At 38.6% G+C, this 19677-nt stretch overlaps 1 protein-coding gene across 4 annotated transcripts in view; it reads right to left on the reverse strand.

Annotated features, from left to right (window-relative positions):
• VWDE (von Willebrand factor D and EGF domains) overlaps positions 1 to 18793 on the reverse strand; it is a 45343-nt gene extending 26550 nt beyond the window's left edge. For 3 of the 4 annotated variants that reach the window (XM_065051181.1, XM_065051180.1, XM_065051179.1), the window contains exons 1-10: positions 18602 to 18793; positions 12881 to 13065; positions 9748 to 9979; positions 7733 to 7798; positions 6767 to 7026; positions 5139 to 5228; positions 3814 to 3958; positions 2963 to 3177; positions 2530 to 2603; positions 490 to 763 (exon numbers count right to left, since the gene is read on the reverse strand). In XM_065051181.1, coding sequence (XP_064907253.1) covers positions 490 to 763; positions 2530 to 2603; positions 2963 to 3177; positions 3814 to 3958; positions 5139 to 5228; positions 6767 to 7026; positions 7733 to 7798; positions 9748 to 9979; positions 12881 to 13065; positions 18602 to 18689 — 1629 coding nt within the window. In that variant the 5' untranslated portion in view covers positions 18690 to 18793. Of the gene's footprint in view, positions 1 to 489; positions 764 to 2529; positions 2604 to 2962; positions 3178 to 3813; positions 3959 to 5138; positions 5229 to 6766; positions 7027 to 7732; positions 7799 to 9747; positions 9980 to 12880; positions 13066 to 13451; positions 18539 to 18601 lie in introns of those variants that run through there. The other variant, XM_021300832.2, reaches the window with a different exon arrangement.
• Between the last annotated feature and the right edge of the window lie 884 nt (positions 18794 to 19677).

Below are 19677 nucleotides of genomic sequence, written 5' to 3' on the forward strand. Positions count from 1 at the left end.
GTCATAAAGCAATTCTATCTACAAAAGAAAAGCTACAGGAAATTACAAAAGCAAATGGGAATGTTTATCTGAGGGCCACATTCTCTAGAGAAACCATCTACACTTGTAATACTGTGGATGTCATTTAGCGTTCTTAATTATCTATATGCACAGCCTTTCTATATGACAGTGAAATGAGCAAAACGGAGCATAAAGAGATCTCATTTTGGAACATTAGGGCTGCTAAGTATGTGCATATCGAACCTGAAAACCGCACCTTCCACACAAGGGTTCCAGAAAGGTATGCATGTTGATGCATCCTTGTTTTTGAGGACAACACCTTCACTTACAAGCAAAACACTGGCCAAAGGATTAGGATTGAAAGATAAATGTTATGCTATTGCTTAATTGCAGAAAATAAAGCATGTTCTAGTTCTGCAGTTGGTGTGAATTGGTAAAAACAATTGCTGAGATAACCATTATGTCTGCAAGTCATTATTTACTACTTACCGTTACTTTTCTTCCTAGGTAGGATTCAGTGATTTTGACATTGCTTCCTGTTGTGTCGCTACTTATTACAGATAAGTGTGGCTGTGACTCGCGTAGCTGACCACTGCACATGTCAAATGCAATTATATCACTTTCTTCTTTGGCAACAAAGCCGCAGTTACAGGATGCTGGGTAGTGAAGACTTCCACAGTCCCACTGGCGAACATGAACTTCAAAATCTCGAGATGTACTCTTATAGAGAATAAAGGTTCCTGTTTTAAAATTGTCATAGAGTCTGGAATCAAAAGAACAGTGTGTGATATTGCTTTAGTTATAAAATGACTATAACATCACGTGTCAGCAACTCTATCTAAAACACATTTCTAATGTTTGGTGAACTTTGATACTGCAACTCATTTTGCTGCATCAGAAAAAACAAACAGTACAGCTCACAAACCAACACACAACTTTGTTCTGAACAAGCACCATCATATCTCCCCCTGTATAGCTCCAAAATAAAAAAAAAAAAAACAACTTGTTTTACAGCAGAAAAATAGTGAATAAATGAAGGATCATAAGTGGAGTATATGTAGACCATGGTTGTAAATGGAAACATAACCATGAAGCCACTGCCATTCTTTCTTTTTTTTTTTTTTTTAAGCATTGCATATGAGCAGGAACTGGAGGGTACTTCTCAACTTCTGTGCTTCTACAGCACTACATCTATGCAGCAAGAGCAATAAAATACATAGTAGTATGTCTGTGGGGGGCAGCTGCTGAAGGCTGCATAAGCACCCTTGACAAAATGATTTGGAAAGTCACATACTTTTAGAAAGGTCTGCTTTGTTAAGATGGAGATAGGGAGTGCTTACTCCCACAGATTTGAAATTGATTTAAGATGAAAACCATAAAAAACTACTTCCTTTTTTTTTCCTTAGGGTTAGCCATCTGTTCCCTGAAGCAAGGTTAAAATAGCCAATTTAATGATTCAGCAGTAAGAAGGAAAAGAAAAAAAAATTAAAAGAGCCCAAATTTTTGCTGCAAGTTTAACAGCCCCTTGGCTATAAATGGCATTTGACAGTTAATTGCAGAATGGCCATTTGCTTTGTGTATAATAGGGCAGCAGACAAACTGCAGATGGTTACCCTACTGGGACTGCACAAGATTATCCATGATTCAGTAAGGACAGTTCCTTTTCTATTTGTTTCCCCCATTTCTAAAATAAAGTAGCAACAGACTTTCTTTTTAAGGATAAAGTTCTTTCTCTGCAGCATCATTGCTTCATAAGAAATCTTGATCAAAATGCATCCATGGTTAAAATGCCCAGTGAGCCCATCCCTGTAATTTCCACTGAAGGACAAATTGCAAGATCAGCATAACCCCAGTGACTTTATTATAATTATTATTATTATTACTAGTCACAGTGCCACCAGAGAAGCAATTACAACTTGTCTTTTCCCCTCCTTTATCAAGCTCACAAGAACAGGGTTGTGGGCTGAACATCTACTTTTGGAGGGAATATTTCCCCCTCCTCTCACCCTGCTACTTGAAGAAATGTGCTTCTGCTGAGCAGAGAATATACAGGTCCATGTGTGGCACCTGTGTTTATTTTGACACCTTCCATGAATTAGAAACACTTGGAAAGACAGAAGCACACAAAAAACATGCCAGCTGTGGCCAAGGAAGCTGTGTTCTCTTCAGAAAGAAGGTCAGTGATGTGCAAGTGACAACAGCAATCTGCCATTCATGAACTCAGCACAATGTTACAGACAGCAGATAGCTTCTAGCAACTTGATCCATACAGGGATTCAGATAATGACACCCAGAAATAAGGAAAACTATGCTGGCATACTTCTCTAAAAAATCAAAATAGTCTATTTGCTTCGTTCTTTTGCCACAACCTAAAACTTGCATTTAGAAATGCAAACATTACAAACATCATTGTGACTGGCAAGCTTTGACTAGAGACAGCATGTTTATCCTTATTGTCCAACAAAGGGTATTAAAAATAAGCAAACAAACAAAACTACTTAAAATGAAGAGCAGCAATCCAGTGATTACCTGCCATCAAATGTAATTATATGAGGGTCAGTAAACGAGTAGCAGTAGGCAGTGGGTAGATCCTTTACTGTAATCTTCAAAACAAAGCAGCACATAGCCATGTCAGATTAAGAAATAGACTCAGGCACATTATTTATCTTATCATTCTAGTTTACTTAATATAAATATGTTATATTATACTTTAAACCAAACTAAGTAGTTATATTTATATTCAAATTTAAACAAAAAAAACACAACAAAACCACAAACAAACAAAACAAACTTCATTCTAATGAAAATGCAGAATTTGAATGAAAATAAAACAATGTAAAATTGACCACTTAGAAATCTTGATGTGAGCTAGCATATCACAACTAAAATAGATGCTTCATTTACATCAGCCAAATTTCTGGCCAGTTGCTTTTACAGAGCTATTAACACGAAGATTTTCAACCTGTGTACTTTCTGGAACATAGCCATTCCACAGGAAATTCTCACTGGATATAGGTTCAACTGCAATCCTGGTAATTCTGTCTCCATCCTGCATGAAGTCTGTTACAGCAGTGAAATAAATTACAGCTTGACTACAGATTCCATCATTGCAGGGTTTCTGGAGAAGATCCACATGACAAGAAGAAAGAGCCAAGTTTAAACCTAACTGCTCTTTACCTGTTTTAATGAAAACACAAAATTAGTGAGTTTTACTCTAAACAAGTCACATTTTGTATACTACTGTTAATATAGATACTAACTTATTCACAAGCATTTTTGTAAATGAAAATAACTATACATTTTCCTTCATACACACATCCAAGTAAATGGTTTTGAATATTCCAGTTTGATAGCCAAATGAAAATCACTATAGTCTTGCTGATGTGACACTAAAATAGTTGTCTGCATAGGCAAGGCTCCTCCTGGGGATCACAGTACTTGTGGTTCAGAAAGTACTACAGAAAACAATAATAGCAAAAAAAAAAAAAAAAAAAAGAGGACTTCACAACTGCTTATACAATACTTGGAACACAACAAGTAAAAGTGAACAGCATTATAAACTTTGCTAGTATTACAGTATTCTGTCCAATATCCATAGCTGCCCAAAGCACCTGCTGACTTCAAGTAGTAATGGATTATTGACACACATTCTTCCATACTTTCAGCAGCAGTATATACAGCCTGTCAATATTTTGTTTTAACATTTTAGGAAGTATTTTACAATGTTACAGTTTCTCCAAAGAAGCAGACCAGCAGGAATATTTGGAAAAACACATTAAACACAGAAAATGCAACAAAAATCAGGACACTTACCTTCGTCAACAGTTATTAATGTTAGTGAGATTTTGCAGTCACTTTCAAGCTGGCTAAATTCAGGACAAGGAATAGGAATGCTACTTTCTATTGCCAGTTTGTGTTCCTTCCCATCTTCTGATATATCATATGTTTCCGGATGTATCTAGCACAGAAGAAACTGTACTTAAAATGCAGTCTTTGTGGGTGAACTACAGTACTGCTTACTAACCAGCTAGGAGTAAAATATAAAAAACTAAAAAGACTGAATGCCATGGCGCATGGTTTGATCCACTTGATCAGGCTTATTTAGGTGGTCTGAAGAGCAGCGACATACTGGGCAGAAGATGAGGACACATCAGCAAGCCTTGAGAATAAGGGGCAAAGATAAGGAAAAGGCAAGAGTAAAGACTACCTAGAAAGGTAAGGAATTAGCAAACCACATTAACACCACGAAAATGTATTCTCTGGGTCGCTTCTGGAAACCAAAATCCAAGCAGTTTGCCGTATTGTCTGGGAGGAAGCAGGAGGAAGCTGCCTACAGACAACAATGTCCCAAAAGAATTTGGGAGCACCTTAGTTCTCCTGGGATTCCTCTCTGTATACTTAAAACACAAGTCACTATAAATACATGACAAAAAATGTAACTAGAGGTAAGTAACAGGGGCCTACAACTGGGCATTTTACACTGAGTGAAACAGGGTGATTCCCAACAGATAATCATGCACAGTATGTCTTTCGGGGACTGGGGTCCTTTTCCTGGCCAGCAAATTGGCCCCTGTAGCTATAGACACAGTAAGAATTAAATAAGTCTCGATCCTGGCACCTGACCAAGTGGCATGGCACAGCTCATGTCCCCATTTCCACGTCTAAGTCCAGACTAAGTTGGTCTCACCCATCTCTCACCCCATGACCAGCAGGGGAGAGGCCCTGCCTGTCCTGTGAGAACCTGTTGGCGTAGGCCAAAATCATAGCAGAAAAGGCAGGAACAGTGAAATGCAATGGAGAACACCATGCCAGGGCTCAAGTCTGAGCTGTGGTCCTCCTTAGGTTACAAATAACAGCGGAGTCAACTCTAGCTGCTGGAGATTGGGGCTTTCACTATGTTGTTACAACTTGCATGAGTTACCAATTCAGCCTTCCAGCACCCTGAGTACATAGGGATCACAGAAACAGCTTTGACCTTTCTGCTTTTTGGTAAATTTAAGTTCACTACAGTCAACAACATACTCTTTTAATTCACAATTACCACATTTTGAGTGCCTTCTAGTCTGAGGACGATCTGCTGTAGCAATACTCAGAAAGACTACCACAATAGCGTAAACATTATTTTCTTTCAAAATTACCTTAATGCCAGCAAAAAATTCCTTGCTCTCAACAGAAGAGCTTTGTATATCCGGCTTCTCCACAAAAAAAGTAGAAATGCTGCAGTAGATCTGTAGGGTAAAACCAAAATAATAGAATACATTTTTATTATGGTAAGATAAAACCCAGTCATCGCAGGTCAGTCTGATGGATTCACCATGCCCAGTCTTCTGTATGCACCAGAAGATAACAATTGCCAGTGGTGCTGCTTAAGAAAAACACAGAAATAGACTGAGCATCCTAAGATCTTTTCCTTGCATGCCCCACCAGTGGTGCAGGGACTTCTTGAGCTAGAGGCTGCATATAAACCATCATGTTTAACAAGCAACTAAGTCTCCATGGACTTAACAAATGCATTTCGGAGAATTTCTACACCTCATGACATGTTGTGGAAATGCATTCTATACTTTATTACATGTTACTTACTCTTTTTGCTTCATTTCACATTTGTTGCCTTGAGAGCCCATTAGATCTTGGATTCTGTAAAACAAGCATCCCTTCCTCCTCCTCTTCTCACTTATATTTTTTTCCTGATGTTATGGGCCCGGATAATCTTTTTCAAGCTGAAGAATTTACCATAATTTCCCTCTACTGAATCAGTTCCATGCTATTAGACACTGTGGTTTTGATTTGGCTTTGTATTTTTTGCTTGTTTATTTTGATGTATCCCTTTTGAGATGTGTTGAGCATACATGCAATATTTGAGATCCTGAGAAAACCAAGGATTCATAGCAGCAGCAGGTAGTTTATGACTGTGCCTTTCCTTTTGACTGCCACTGAGCTAATACTGTCAGGCAACTATTCAAAAAATCCCCAGAGGATTTTTGAGGATTAGCACTTGCTCTTGTTGTCCATAAGCCATCCAAGCAGCCTGCCTTTGACTTGAACACACATGCACATATACATCAATCATGTGCTTTTTTTGGTTTTGATTTTGGCCAGGAAAAATTAACCTGTATTTTTTATGTATACAGATAGAAATCTTATTGATTTTCCAATGCTTAAGCTTGTCAAAGTTACCATGAGAGCCTAGACCTTGATTCTGCCACCATGCAAGTTAATGCAGGTACTCCCACTGCTTTTGATGGCAGATATTAAACCATTTAAATCTGACACTAGAGACAAAGCCATCAAGCAGCAGCTCATTATTGATTCAGAGTAAATAAATCTATCCAGTGAATCAAAAACACAGCTTCTCACAGCCTCTAGCTCTTATGGCCTCTCAGATGCAGTTGTGTCCAAAAATCCTCCTAATTTACAGTATCATACAAAATCACAGTAGAGGGTAAAGAAGATGCAACTTGAATGAACATTTATCTCCTGTAGACACACTATACTGTATTAAGTCTCAAAACCTCAACAGCAGTGACAATTATATAAATCTTCTGTGGTATTTTCACATTCATATGAACACTGTTGGTGTAAATAACAACTAGAGGCAAAATGCTTCTGTCAACAAAAATTATACAGCACAGTGCTGTGACTCTGTCTAACAACTGTTAGTATCTCTGAGCATTTATGAAATCATATGCCTTTAGATAAAATAGCTATCAAGGAGAAATAACAGATTTACTAAGATACAAACACAACATATTTATTTTTAACATACTCTATCTCCAAGTCTGACGTTTATCCCATCTAGTTCTAGAAGTGAGAACGTATGAACTGCTGTCTCATGTTTCAGTTCTTCTTTGATACCTTCAGGAGAAAGTCTTGACCAAGTTATAATGAATCCGACTGAGCTGTTTGCAAAAGGAGCACCGAAAGTACACCTTAGGTAAATGCTGCCTTTGATCAACTCTGCTACAACTTCAGGAATGGCTGGTAGTGGTGGTGACACAGATGGAGATGATGAAGCAGCCAGGTTACCTAGTCAAACAGAAGTGTTGTTTGCACATTTTATTCTATGCAGAAACAATATCAGATGAAATGACACTGACATACATTTTGTCAATTAGTATGCTAATAATATTTACCTTTTTTCATATGCAAAAACATTATATAATTGCTTAGAGAATCAGATAAAATGTGTATATTACTTTTATTCATTATTAAAAGGAGAAAAACCTCTTTCTCAGCTGTTAATTATATCCTAGCCCATAGGAATGTGATGAAGAATGGGGAAAAAAAAAACAAAACCAAGGGAATAAAATGTAATTAATTATTTTACCAGACAGGAGAGAGCAACATGCAAAGGAATTTGCCTGACAGAAGAGTACTTACTTACAGAGAAAGGGGGAAGCAGGGAAAGGCTAAGTAAAAAAGAACAGAATGAGCAACAGAATGATTTGTAGATTCATCTTATATTTGACTTCCCAAGAGTCAAAGTAATCTGTAAATCAGCATTATTAAAATTACTTTTTTAACATTTTGGTACTTATTCTGAATATCATGATATGAAAGCATTTGTAATCCAAGGTCTGAAATTACCTCCAAACTGCTCATTTTGCAACCAACCAGGCAAAACACTTGATAACATGAACCTGTTTTTATTCAAGACAGAATATGACTAAATGTTGACATTATTGGGTCACAGATGCACAGAAAGTCTTGAAAATCAAAACAAGCTACTTACTGCTACAGACACCTTGAATTTCCTTTCCCTCAGGACCACAGGTCTGTGGGTTTGCATCTGTAACAACTAAAAATGTTTCTTAAATTGTATATTCACACACATACAGAGTATGTACACCCATACTCTTTAATTATTGCCATATGTTAAAAACACGCCAAATATCACAAGACACTAACTGAAGTGTAAATTAGCAGAACAGAAGCAATCTTGTAATACTATTCACATACAATTATGGTAGCAGTCAGTAAAAAGCCTTGTATTGGAAATTACAAGTAGATTGGCTACAACTGGGTGGAAGGGTACAGAACATTCTACCACCTCTACATCTTTTACTGCAGGTGTATCCAGCCATAATTTATAGATCTTGTTAGCAGATAAAAAGGAATTAGATCATTATCTTGAATACAGATCTTGTTTCCCCAAGTCCACATCTGAATGCTTATTCATTAATTGTAATCCTAGACAGCTAAACTCAAAGCAGGCAGACCTGCTCTGAAAAATCATTTTTCATGCAGTGGCCTAAGAAAAAGTGCTTGTGCATTGCTATTGTTTGCTACTTTGAACATTATTAAAAAAACCCCAACAAACCACACTTTGATTAAACATTTAGAACAGCAGTAAAAAGAGGTTAGTCACTCCATTCAAAACTAAGTCAAAAAGGCAGCAGCCAACACTGAAAACCCCCTTCACCAAAAAGAATGCAGAGCAGCTTTTGATGTTCCATGCTTCAGTGATACAACATTTGAATTTCTTAGCATGTTCAGGAGAGACTGAAAATTTGCATCAAGTGTTTACAGCTATCCAGTGCTACAGAGAAAACACAGTACACATGGCAACCTAGATACAATAAGAAGCACAAGAGTACAATGCACTTCATGTGAAAACACAGTCTTAAAAGAGGGATTTTAAACCCCAAAATGTGTTTCAGATTTACAGTATCCTCCAGAGGCAAACCAGACTTCTGTTTCATGACTATTTGTTTTGAAGCAGTAAAACTCAGCTAGCTCTCTGCCTATGCTTTTTATATCCTCCCTCCTCTTCATGAGCCATCATCAGTAGCAAATGCAGAGTCCTATAGTGCAGGAGTTCTTCATTGCTTCAGACACTTGCAGGCTGAAATAGCCCATTTCTGGCATTTTTTTTTCTGTCTGTAAACCGTTGGAGAATACCTTAACAATTGGACCTAAATGTGTAATGATGGGTCAATAAAGCACCAGAAAGCCCACTGATAGTTTTGCTCTTCAGCTTTTGCAAGCACTCAGTAATAAGAGAATATGACTTAGAGCAATAGAGTATATGATGCATTAAAATATTGCTAGCATTTTCATAAGAGTGTGTTATATGAACTAAGAAGAATTTTCTACTACACTAAGTTGTCACTATTTCACAGTATTTATAATTGTAAAGATTTGATCATGCCTTCCTCAATGGTTAGACTCAATGATCTTAAAGGTCTCTTCCAACCTAAATGACTCTAGGATTCCTTAAGTCATCTAAAACATCTGGCATGAATAACAAAATACTGAAGTTTTGAGCTGTGAACACTAACACACTTTTACAGCCCCAGAGTCCAAGACAACGTGAGACTTTGCAAAAGGACTCCACTTCAGTTCTTTCTCACGGTACTAATAAAGTGTGTATCAATAGAGCACTTCTGTCTTAAATCTTCTTCTAGCAACAATGTGTATACTCTCCAGAACAATTATGAAAAAGTTACAGTAAGAAAAATATTCCTAACAACACTAAACAGTAATTTATATACGTACAGTTTGGTCAAGTTCTTAAAATCTATTCTGACACACAATTCTATGCATAGTCAGTAATGGGGAGTTGCAGAGTATGGGTGCCATGTAGGTACTCTGAATTCTGACTTCTGGGTAGTGCCATATCCCCACCTCATTATATGGAAAATTTCAATTAATAAGTTTGCAGAAATTTCTGTTCCGCCAAATACCCGTGAAACACACTTACTAAAACCACAGATGTTAGTTGAGTCAGAGCACACATTTTCTCACCTTCTGCACAATACCCCATGCATCCTTGGGTGGGCTGCAGTAAATAAACAAAGAAATCTCCGCAGTTCCTCACGCTGACAGGAATTCGGAAAAGACAGCAGTCTTTTGAAGCGCTGAAGAAAAACTGCCATGTAGCACAAGCTGTTAAGTGTTTGATCTCACCAGGTCGAGGCATGGATTCTGACTCCCTCAGAGACAACCAGACAGGGGCTTGAGTACCACAGCGATTCATCTTCAGCACCAGAGGAAAACATCAGAAAATGGTTAATGCTGCATCAAACTGTCGCTGTGCTTTAATGAGAGGTACATATGTATTCAATTAATTTCCTGCATGAGCTTTTAGCAAAGTTTAGACAGCATAACTGAGGGATCACTTACATTACTCCTCAAGGTCGAATACAAATATACACAAAAGAGACTTAAGTCATTCTTTGAGTCTAATGAATCTGTGTTTCTAAAGACAGGCTATAATTTAGTGCCTGAGGAAATTAACTGGGAGCCACATGTGAGTGTTTAGCCCAAAAAAGCTAACAATTGTGTTATGGTTTAGTGGGTTACTCTGTACTCACTAACCTACAGTAACTGCGTGAATGCTATCAGAGCACAGCAAATACAGGGCAGAACACACATATACTGAATATCAGCTAAAGGCGTTAAAGCTGACACATTTTATCGGCCCTTTGCTATAGACTCAAGGCTCAGCTAACCTCCTGGATGTCATTTAAGAGATGTGGCCAGCTGACATTGGCTTGCAGCCTTAGCCAGAAATGCAAGACACCTGACAAGCCCAGTCTACCTTTCAACTCCTCACCTTTAGATGCAGATATGCTTGTAGCACCCCTCAAACAACCACAGGGACTTTGTAGTAACCCTAAATCCTGTGGTGTTTACAAAGCAGTGGGCTTCACAAGGTCTGTGGTTCAGATGCCAATTTGACAGGTGATTTAAGAGGGTTGTTGCTCCTCCTCTCACAAATACAAGCCTCGTTCAGTGTTTTCCCTCATGGAGTGAGAAGTGTGCTGTGGAACAGTCCCCTTCACCCCACACCACTGTGGCTATGTGAGGTCTTCAGATCAAGGAAGCTGCCATGCAGCTCGCGACTTAACAGTAGTGCCAATCATGGCAAGTCTGATTTAGCAAACACCAGAGTTTACCAGTAGAATACAGAAAATTAAATCCTGAGAAAAGGAGGCAAAGAAGGAACCTGGTTCATGGGTTACCAGAATGAGATAAATATTACATCTGTCTTTCATGTGCTGCAGAAAGCGAACTGAAGAGAAATACTTAGAAGGACCCAGCATGTTAAAGCTAGCATTTCAAAGTATTTACATGAAAACTATAAATCCAAAATTGTGAGATTTTTAGAACCTTTTCTTCATACAGTGCCTCAAGTATTCCTTTCTTTGACCTGATAGCGACACAAGGCCTCAGACTACAGCAGACCCATTAAGCAATTACTCATCTCAAAAGTACACTTTCCTAATCTAGAATATCTGAGCCTACCATCAATCCATCAGACAGACAGAATTAATGAGAAGTAGACAGAAATGTGATGGAATGTTTAACGGTCTGAACCTTTGTCAAGGATTAAATATAGCTATAATAAAAGTTCTCCTAAAAGGAAAGAAAGAAGAAAACTTCCCAAACAAAACATCCATTTTACTTAGGTTTTAATGTTTTGACTTTGAGATTTCAAAATAAATGTTTTGGTTTTGTCAACAGATGCAAATAAGCAGATGTCAATATATGAGTTTCATTTGCTGAATAAGTTTTGAAGCCATCTCTTTCCAACAGTAGCTATTTGGACTCCTCTGTATAAGGATGGTAGCCCAGTTTTACTAAACATTTACTAAGCACTGAGAAGTTTGGTCTGATTTCTGAAACATTCCTAGATGATACGAGTTAGTATCTTGCTAATCTAACCTCTGTTCTGAAAACGATTATTTTTTCTCCTTGTTTATCATGCTGGTTCTTTGTGTAACAGTATCCATTTTGAGATAATACAACTAGTTAATTAATTTGTTTGTATTAAATCTAACTGAAAGAAAGTCCTCTAGGAATCATACCTTTCGCTAGTTTTGTGCAGTATAAAAGCCTGGGTAACAGTAGCCTCTGCAACATAGTCCTCTGAGTCCTTGAGTCAACTACATATTAAAGGTACTTGTGGCTTTATACTGCTGTCAAGATTTAATTAAAAATAAAATCTAATAAAAAAACAAACAAACAAACAAAAAAAAAACACAAGAGGTGCTGCTATAAACTCAATTTAATTTTATTAGTATATTTTGACTATTTCATATTCCTTTAAAAGTGTTTCATCATTGGGTTTCTCTGGTGGGTTTTTTGTTTGTAATCGTTTGGGTTTTTTGGTTTTGTTTTGCTTGGGTGATTTTGTTTGTTGTTTTGTTGTTGTAGTTTTTGTTTATTTTTTTCCATAAGAGACTGTGACCAAGCTGTTTAAATTATTTAAAAAGTCACAGGTGAATACTCTAATTACTTTAAAACAAAACAAAACAAAACAAGGAAATGTTTTAAAATAGGAAATTACAAAGCTATATCTCCTTAGGCTACAACTATCACAGAGCTATAACTATCACAGAGCTGTTGGAATGACTCCAAAATCAAGCATTACCAGTCTTAAGTATTAAATATTCCAAGTAATTCTTGAGTCTTAGGGGACATGCAGATGACAAGGCAACTAATCTTCAGTTAGCTGTTAGTTCAAGTCATTTGAGAAGTAATCTCGTCTCTCTAACATGATCACTTTAAAAGCTCCGCAGTTACTGGATTCACGTGGCTGCAAATCTTCGTACAGCTTTCACATGGCTTTCCTAACAGCCTGACCATTACACAATTGCAACATGACATCCCTGCTATGCTGCCACTGAGAAAATATTCAGTAGTGACTATACACGACAGTTTTTGAGTGCTCTAAAAGCAACGTAATTCATCATCCTCTGCTATTGCACATTCAGTGCAAAATTGTCAACGTTTAAGACTTAATTGTCCAGTTAATGGATTTTAATTCCTCCACATCAGCCTCCATAACTGTATTCTTTTTTTATACCTACCCCACTGAAATATTCTTAAGAAAAATATCTATTTCTCATAATCAAATGAGTTGTAACAATACCTCTATGCACTTGGTCGGCATCTCAGCAGGCTTATCAAAAATCATAAAGCGATACCATCCTGGTGTTAGGGAATGGTCACACAGTAAATCCTGAATAGCTGACTGCTGGAGGTGGGATGAATCAAAATCAACACTTCGGTAAGGGCTCTGCAGGATCTGATGTCCACCAGGAGAGCATTCAAGAACTGTGGAGTAAGACTATTTTGAGTACCAGGCATGTTAGAAAAGATGTTAAGTATTTTTAACTGGAAAATATGGATATATCACAGTATGACGTGAAATTAATTTTACTGAAAAATATATTTAAATCTTAGTAACAACAACAAATGGGTAAGTTAGCACTCTAAGACTTAATATAATTCATCATGTGGTAACTTTACCTCCTTTAAGTGGACAATAAATGGAAATTAATAACCATATTAGGCATTTATCCCAGATGTAAAAACAGAGGAGAGGAATATATTTATAATTTATCTCTGGATTTTGACTTTCTGGTTCCACTGATGTTTTTAAAACCTAACAACCTGAATAAAAATGACGTGTCAGATACATGAGAGGATTATAATCTTACCTCAGGGGGAGTAAGGATTATCCAAAGATCTTCCGTAAATAGGCTACCACTTTACAGGGTTCCTATGCATGAAATGAAGAATACCCTCACATGGATGAGAGGTAGTTGCATATAGTTTGCATATACATGCAAGAGTGTGTACAGAAATGGGCAGATACTTAGTTACACATTTTAAGTCAATTTGCATTAATAACATGCAAAATTTTAATAAAGTAAATACAACTGACAAACATATTTTTGGACAACTAAGCGACCTTGTGGCCTCAAAGAAAAATCTCAAAATCGCTGGTAGGTAAAATGAAGGATCAAAATCTGAACAAGTCTTTACAACAGTTTGTTTGTTTGTTTTTAATGCAGACTCATTCAGAAATAAAGCATAATGCCACAATTTCTGAGTCTGGTCTGGCAGCTGAGTTGACTCCTGTCAAAGACAGTGACACTAATAGTTTTGTCTAATGGCATATTTGCCTGCAACATACCGAACAGCCTTTCTTGTTCGTGAATGTGCTTGTAAAGTGAAAGTATGGAAGAGTAAAGTAAGAGAATGTTTATAAAGAAATAACATTTAAAATATACAGATCTGTTTATGTTGCTTTTAAAACTGGATACCGATGACGACTGTGGTTGTAATTTCAGGTTATGCTGAATGACACAGTTAATCTTAATTCTTGCCTCTACTATGCTACTAATGAATTTTTAAAAATGCAGCTGTAAGCAAAATTCTGCATTTTGAATGTTAATAGTCTGATCTTCAGTTGTCACTCCCAGGTTTGCTGTTTGGTTTTGTGTGTGTGTTTTGTTTGTTTGTTCTTTTTTCTTTCTTTATTTGTCCCATATTTTTCATGGTGCAATTGTGTAATTGATTACATACATATTTTGGTTCAAATCATGCAGTATTATGCTACCTACCACATGCTTTCACATCATTGTACAGATAACCACAATTATAGAACAGTTTCAAAATCAGGTAATTCCCTTCCTTTGAATGGAGAAGATACCCAGGAGAAAAAACAGACTTAATGTCTTTCAAGCACAGTGTGAGAATCCCATAGTCTTTCAAAAAGTGAAGATTTAATCTGATATGGCTTTAGGCTACCCAGGCAGGTAACAATAGCTTTATCTTCTATCCTCTAAGGGCAGCTGGAAGTCAATGTGATTGACTGTGCCACCACTGTGCTTCTGAGTTGTTTGTAGTAGCCTCTAGGCTATTCGTGTCCATACAAGCTGACCTTACTGAGACTTTATCCCTCATTGGAATTTGAAGAAAAGCCCTTGAAGAATCACAGGTCAGTCATGTGTGTTATTGAAATGTTTTCCAAGCAAGCTTCAGCACAAGCAGTTTACGAATCATTGTGAAAGTTTCTTCCTGTCTTCTATTTTTTATTGGAATTCTCCCTTTCATACAGCATCCTCATTAGATTTCTTTCCTGTAACCGAATCGCTCCTGAAACAATTAATATCTGTTACCTCTTCCATTAATAAATCAAGCCAGACATGAGACAAGTCTTTCTTTTCCTCCACAGTTTAATTAGATCATCATTTGATAGATCTTTAAAACAGCTGACTGTACTCACTTGTAATAGCGTTATAAATCCTACTAAAGATCAAGTACATTTTTTCTTATTATGCACATCACTTTAAAGTGTCACCCAGCTCTTTGTGTATTCTTTTTTCCTTTTTAGAAGTATGCTAGTATTTCTGTAGTTATTGCTTGGAAATCTCATGTTGTGTAACACTGGTTGATTTTTCCTTTTATTTTCCTTACCCGTTCTGCAAAGCAACTGAAAACAACTACCACCATCAATACTAAAAATTAAAATATTTTATTACATGTCTGAGTGTGTAGCTGACGTGCTGTCTAACTCTAGCAACAGCAGAAACAAGTAGAACTATAATATTTATAGACACATACACAACACTGAATGTTGTGTTCTTCTGGAAAAAGTTACCCCTGCAGGCCAGACCCCCTCAAATCACAGGCATTTAAGAGGGGAGATGGCTAAATTTTTCACTGAAATAATTATTTCCTTATCTAGGATTTATAATAAAAAGAAAAATAAAATTGATATATGCATTCTTTCAAACTTCATTCTCAGAATTATGAATAACAATTTTGCTGTAATGCTCCAGAAAAGCTTTGCCTGTGTCCAACACCCAGCAATCTGCAACCTAATGACGCAGGTCTGACAAAACAATAAGGAACTGAAAACAGGGTCTGGTGCTTGAAAAGTGCTAAGGAAGCTTACCCACAGGGCAAGCTTACCTATGGGCTAGTACAGGTGGAACATTAAAGTGTAGAAAGACATATATGCCACTGTTGACTTACACCATCTTCGTCCACAGTCACAAAACACTGACATGTCCTGATACAAAATGGAAAATTCATGTTAGTTTTAACAGAATTTATGATTTAAGAATTATTATTCTTGGTGGAAATCTTTCCATATATATATGGGACTATAATTTTTTTTTATATTTTAGGACCTTTAAATGTATTAGTGATTTATTAACTTGAAATGTAAATATTTGCTTTAGACAATGAAGTCAAACTTCTAATTAGGAAATACACAAATGAATACTTTAAACTGTGCAATTCAGCCTCCTTTGAAGATTGGACCATTGGCTTAACTTGACCTAGTGGAGACACACACAATAGGCTATCAGGAGAGACTTATTTCTGGGAAGTCAAACTCTCCCATTTTATTTGGAGGTCCAAATACTACATGCTGTCTGCTAGAAAAGCAATCTGGCTTGGGAAAATATGCAACTGTTTCCCCAAAATTTGAGGGGTTTTTATCACATTCAGTGCTTCTTTCCACAAATACTCTATATACCGTCTTACAGCTCTCTACTGTTCTTTAACTGATGTCTCTGCAAGTCAGGAAGAATCTGATTCCATATTTGCTTTTTCCTGACTGTCTTCAGAATTAATACAGTGAATTTTCCTGGATCCATCACAGACTTACTTGGTCCTGCCAGATAATGAGAAATGTGATCTGAAGCCCCAAAAGAAATAGACTTTTGCAACATCTTAAACACAAAGATAGGATTGTGCTGGAAGATGAGTAACAGGAAGTGCTTCACTGGATCACAGCTACTGCTTATAATTGAAAGGCTGAGGCCTCATTATTAAATCCAGTCCTGAGTTTATATTAAAACTTCCTTGTTCAGTGAGGCTAGCACATCTCAGCATTAATGCAGCATTTCAGATACCATGTATCTGCTCTATTTGCTACCCAAAATTCACTGTATGTATTTGTTACATTGTGTTATTCTGAGAGGTGGTTTTTGGTTTTGGTTTGGTTTGTGGGTTTGCTTGTTTGGTTGGTTTAGTTTTTGTTTGTTTGTTTGTTTGTTTCCTTCCTGTCTGCTCTCTATATTGGGCAGATTTTTCCAGTAATCTACCTGAACAGATTAAAATACACAGACTAGTACAAATACATCAGGCCTTTTTGGGAGACATATAGATGAAATCTCTGAAGTGACAATGGTACCTGTTTCTGGAGGATTGTCTTTGAAAAGCCACCGTTATTTAAGTTCTGTTTGGACGATTTTAGGCAGACCATTGGGCCAAGCGTCAGGCAACTGCACTCTTGCACTTAGGGGCACTTACTGCCAACACATGGGTGTTTTCACCACAGCTGCCACAAACAGGGTCAGGTAACAGGTACTCTGAACAACACACATTAACCAAAAGTCAAAGAGGTGCTTGAAAGACACAGGAGCCTGTTTCCCACAAAGATATTTAAGTGGCTCCTGACAACTGCCTGTGGGGCAGAGGAAAATGAGTTGTGCAAAGGAAGGAATTTTCAATTCCCTGTTCACAACTCTGCTCCCATATATCTGCAGGGAGAGGCTGATACACGATTTTCCACCTGTTCTTGGGCAAGACCAGAATGACAGGGCAGTCAGGGACTGAGGAGTGTTGGGTGTAAGCCAAAGACAAAAGACTCATAGAGTACAGGCAGCCAAGGGCACAGTGGGAGGAATGGCAACTCAGTTCCTCAGGTACAGAAAGTTTATTAGGTCATATCTCCTGCTGTCCAAAGGCCAGGATCTGGCAAATGACTACAGATAAAAATATATTGTCATTAGTGCGTGCTTACTCCAATCCTAAATGTGCTTTTTCTTGCACCTACCGACTGCAAAGGATACAGTGTAACAACATCCCATGGCAGAAATTAGAACTAAGACTGCATTTAACAGAAGTGCTCAGACGTATTTGTGGATTTAAACTCTTTCAAAGTACTAAACCAGAAAGGAATTAACTTTTAGGAAGAAGTTTAGGGAAACACTTTCAAAGAAGAACATAACAATGAACGTAACTATTTACCTAAAAGATACCGTTTGTTTGGATGAGACATGATCACAAATGTTGAAGCAATGACAGTATCACAATGACATGGAACAGGAACATGAACACTCCTATATGTGGAACCATGAAGAAAATAGATTCAACACGCACACATTAATACATCTGTATAAACAGCATTATTGGAATGGGTGTTAAAACTGCTCAACCACTCATGCCCACAACCTAAAGGATGCTTTGTAAAGGTAGCAAATAGTTGCACAGCCTTAAAAAAAAAGTAAAATATGTGCATACAGAATATTTTCTAGTAGTTCTCCATATGTTATTGTATCTTCCCTTTATGTGGCTTTTTTTTTTTTCCTCAGAAATTTCAAACAACACAGATATGGTTTTTGCACAGGTTTTGCAAAGCATTTTGCCAAGGTCCCAGGTAAGGGTGTGCTAATGCACCACACGTGCTCCAGCACTCACGGAAAAGAGAGTAAGGAAGAAAGTGGGAGAACTAAGATTCCTGTTCTTCGATTTTCACTCGGTAGGTTTTCCCTGCGGGTGCACTGTGCCAATGACAATACCTATTTTGTCAGTTCATAAAGTTAAGCCTCTTCCACTGAAACTACCTACGCGGGACCATCGGGCTGGAAAACAAGGGATGTGCGAGTATAGGGCAAGGACGTGACCGAGCCGCTCCCCGCCCGGGGTCGCTTCCAAACGCGCCGCTGCTGCGGGCAGGCGCTGCTCTCCCTGCGCTGAGCTCCGCCGCCGTCTCCGCGCCCTCCCGTTCACCTGCCGGCAGCGATGCCCCCGCCCGGGGCCGCTCGCCCCTCTCGGTGTCGCTTACCTCGCCGGCGTGGCCCCGCCGCCGCCAGGCAGCCCAGCACGGCCGCGCAGAGCCAAAGCCGGCGGGCTGCGGGAGCGACCCCCGCCATGGCCCCGCCGCTCCCCGCTGCCGCCCCACTCGCTCCGCCGCCGCGCTCCCGGGCCGGGCGCAATCTCCGCGCACTTCTGGCGGCTCCGTGCGGCCACCCGCGCCTTAGTGCCGCCCCTCCCTGGGGGGTCCTCGGCGGGGCCCGGCCCTCAGCCCGCCCCCATGCCGGCCCCCAGCCCGGCCCTGCCGGGGGTCGCGCTGGGGGTGTCCGCTCCGCTCGGCTGGTGCCCGGTGACGGCGGGTGCGGTCTGGGCATCCTCTGCCCCGCTTCTCCATGGAGGGATGTCATCAGCAGGCAAGCAAACGAAACAGCGATGTTTGTCGGAGGCTTTATGGAAATGCTTTTCTGTAGCCCAGACAGACCCAGAACTGATCGGTGTCATGAAGGAGAAACGTCCTACTGTCTGTCCTTGGACCCGTAACTGTATTCATTTCCTAATGTGCAGTAAAATGCTGAAAAAGGGTCAGTTTCACATAGTTTGCCATGAATGCTTTAGTCAATGCCATAGATCACCGGAAATGTTTTATACTTCTGCTTTAGGAATAATTACAACTTGCTTTGTTTGATAACATTAATGCAGAACAAGTTTAGCAAATATTCAGCAGTTTTAAGCACTTAAGTTTCAAGGTTTGCTTGGTGATGCTCCTCATTGGACATGGTTAACAGAGAACAAAGAAGATGACAAATTTCAGCATTTAAGTTTTGGTAATGCTAGTATTTTTCCCTGTAGGCCTGAGGTTGTGCAGACACTGAACTAGTTTGCACACACAAAGCTATACAGCAGTCCACAGAAATGATTCACGTTCTCTGTAGGATATGTAGCAAACATATGAATGTTGCTGGTATTAAACACAGCTTACCACCATCCTCCAAGCATCTGCAAGTGTAAAATGTTCAGAAAGGACTGCTTCCGGGAGGTGCTGACCTGGGTGGCTCTGCAGAACGGGTTTCCTTGCAGAAGGAGGTATCATCAGCACTTGGAGTTGAG

The sequence above is a fragment of the Columba livia genome, chromosome 2, assembly GCF_036013475.1.
Source record: "Columba livia isolate bColLiv1 breed racing homer chromosome 2, bColLiv1.pat.W.v2, whole genome shotgun sequence".
NCBI classification, from domain to species: Eukaryota; Metazoa; Chordata; class Aves; order Columbiformes; family Columbidae; genus Columba; species Columba livia.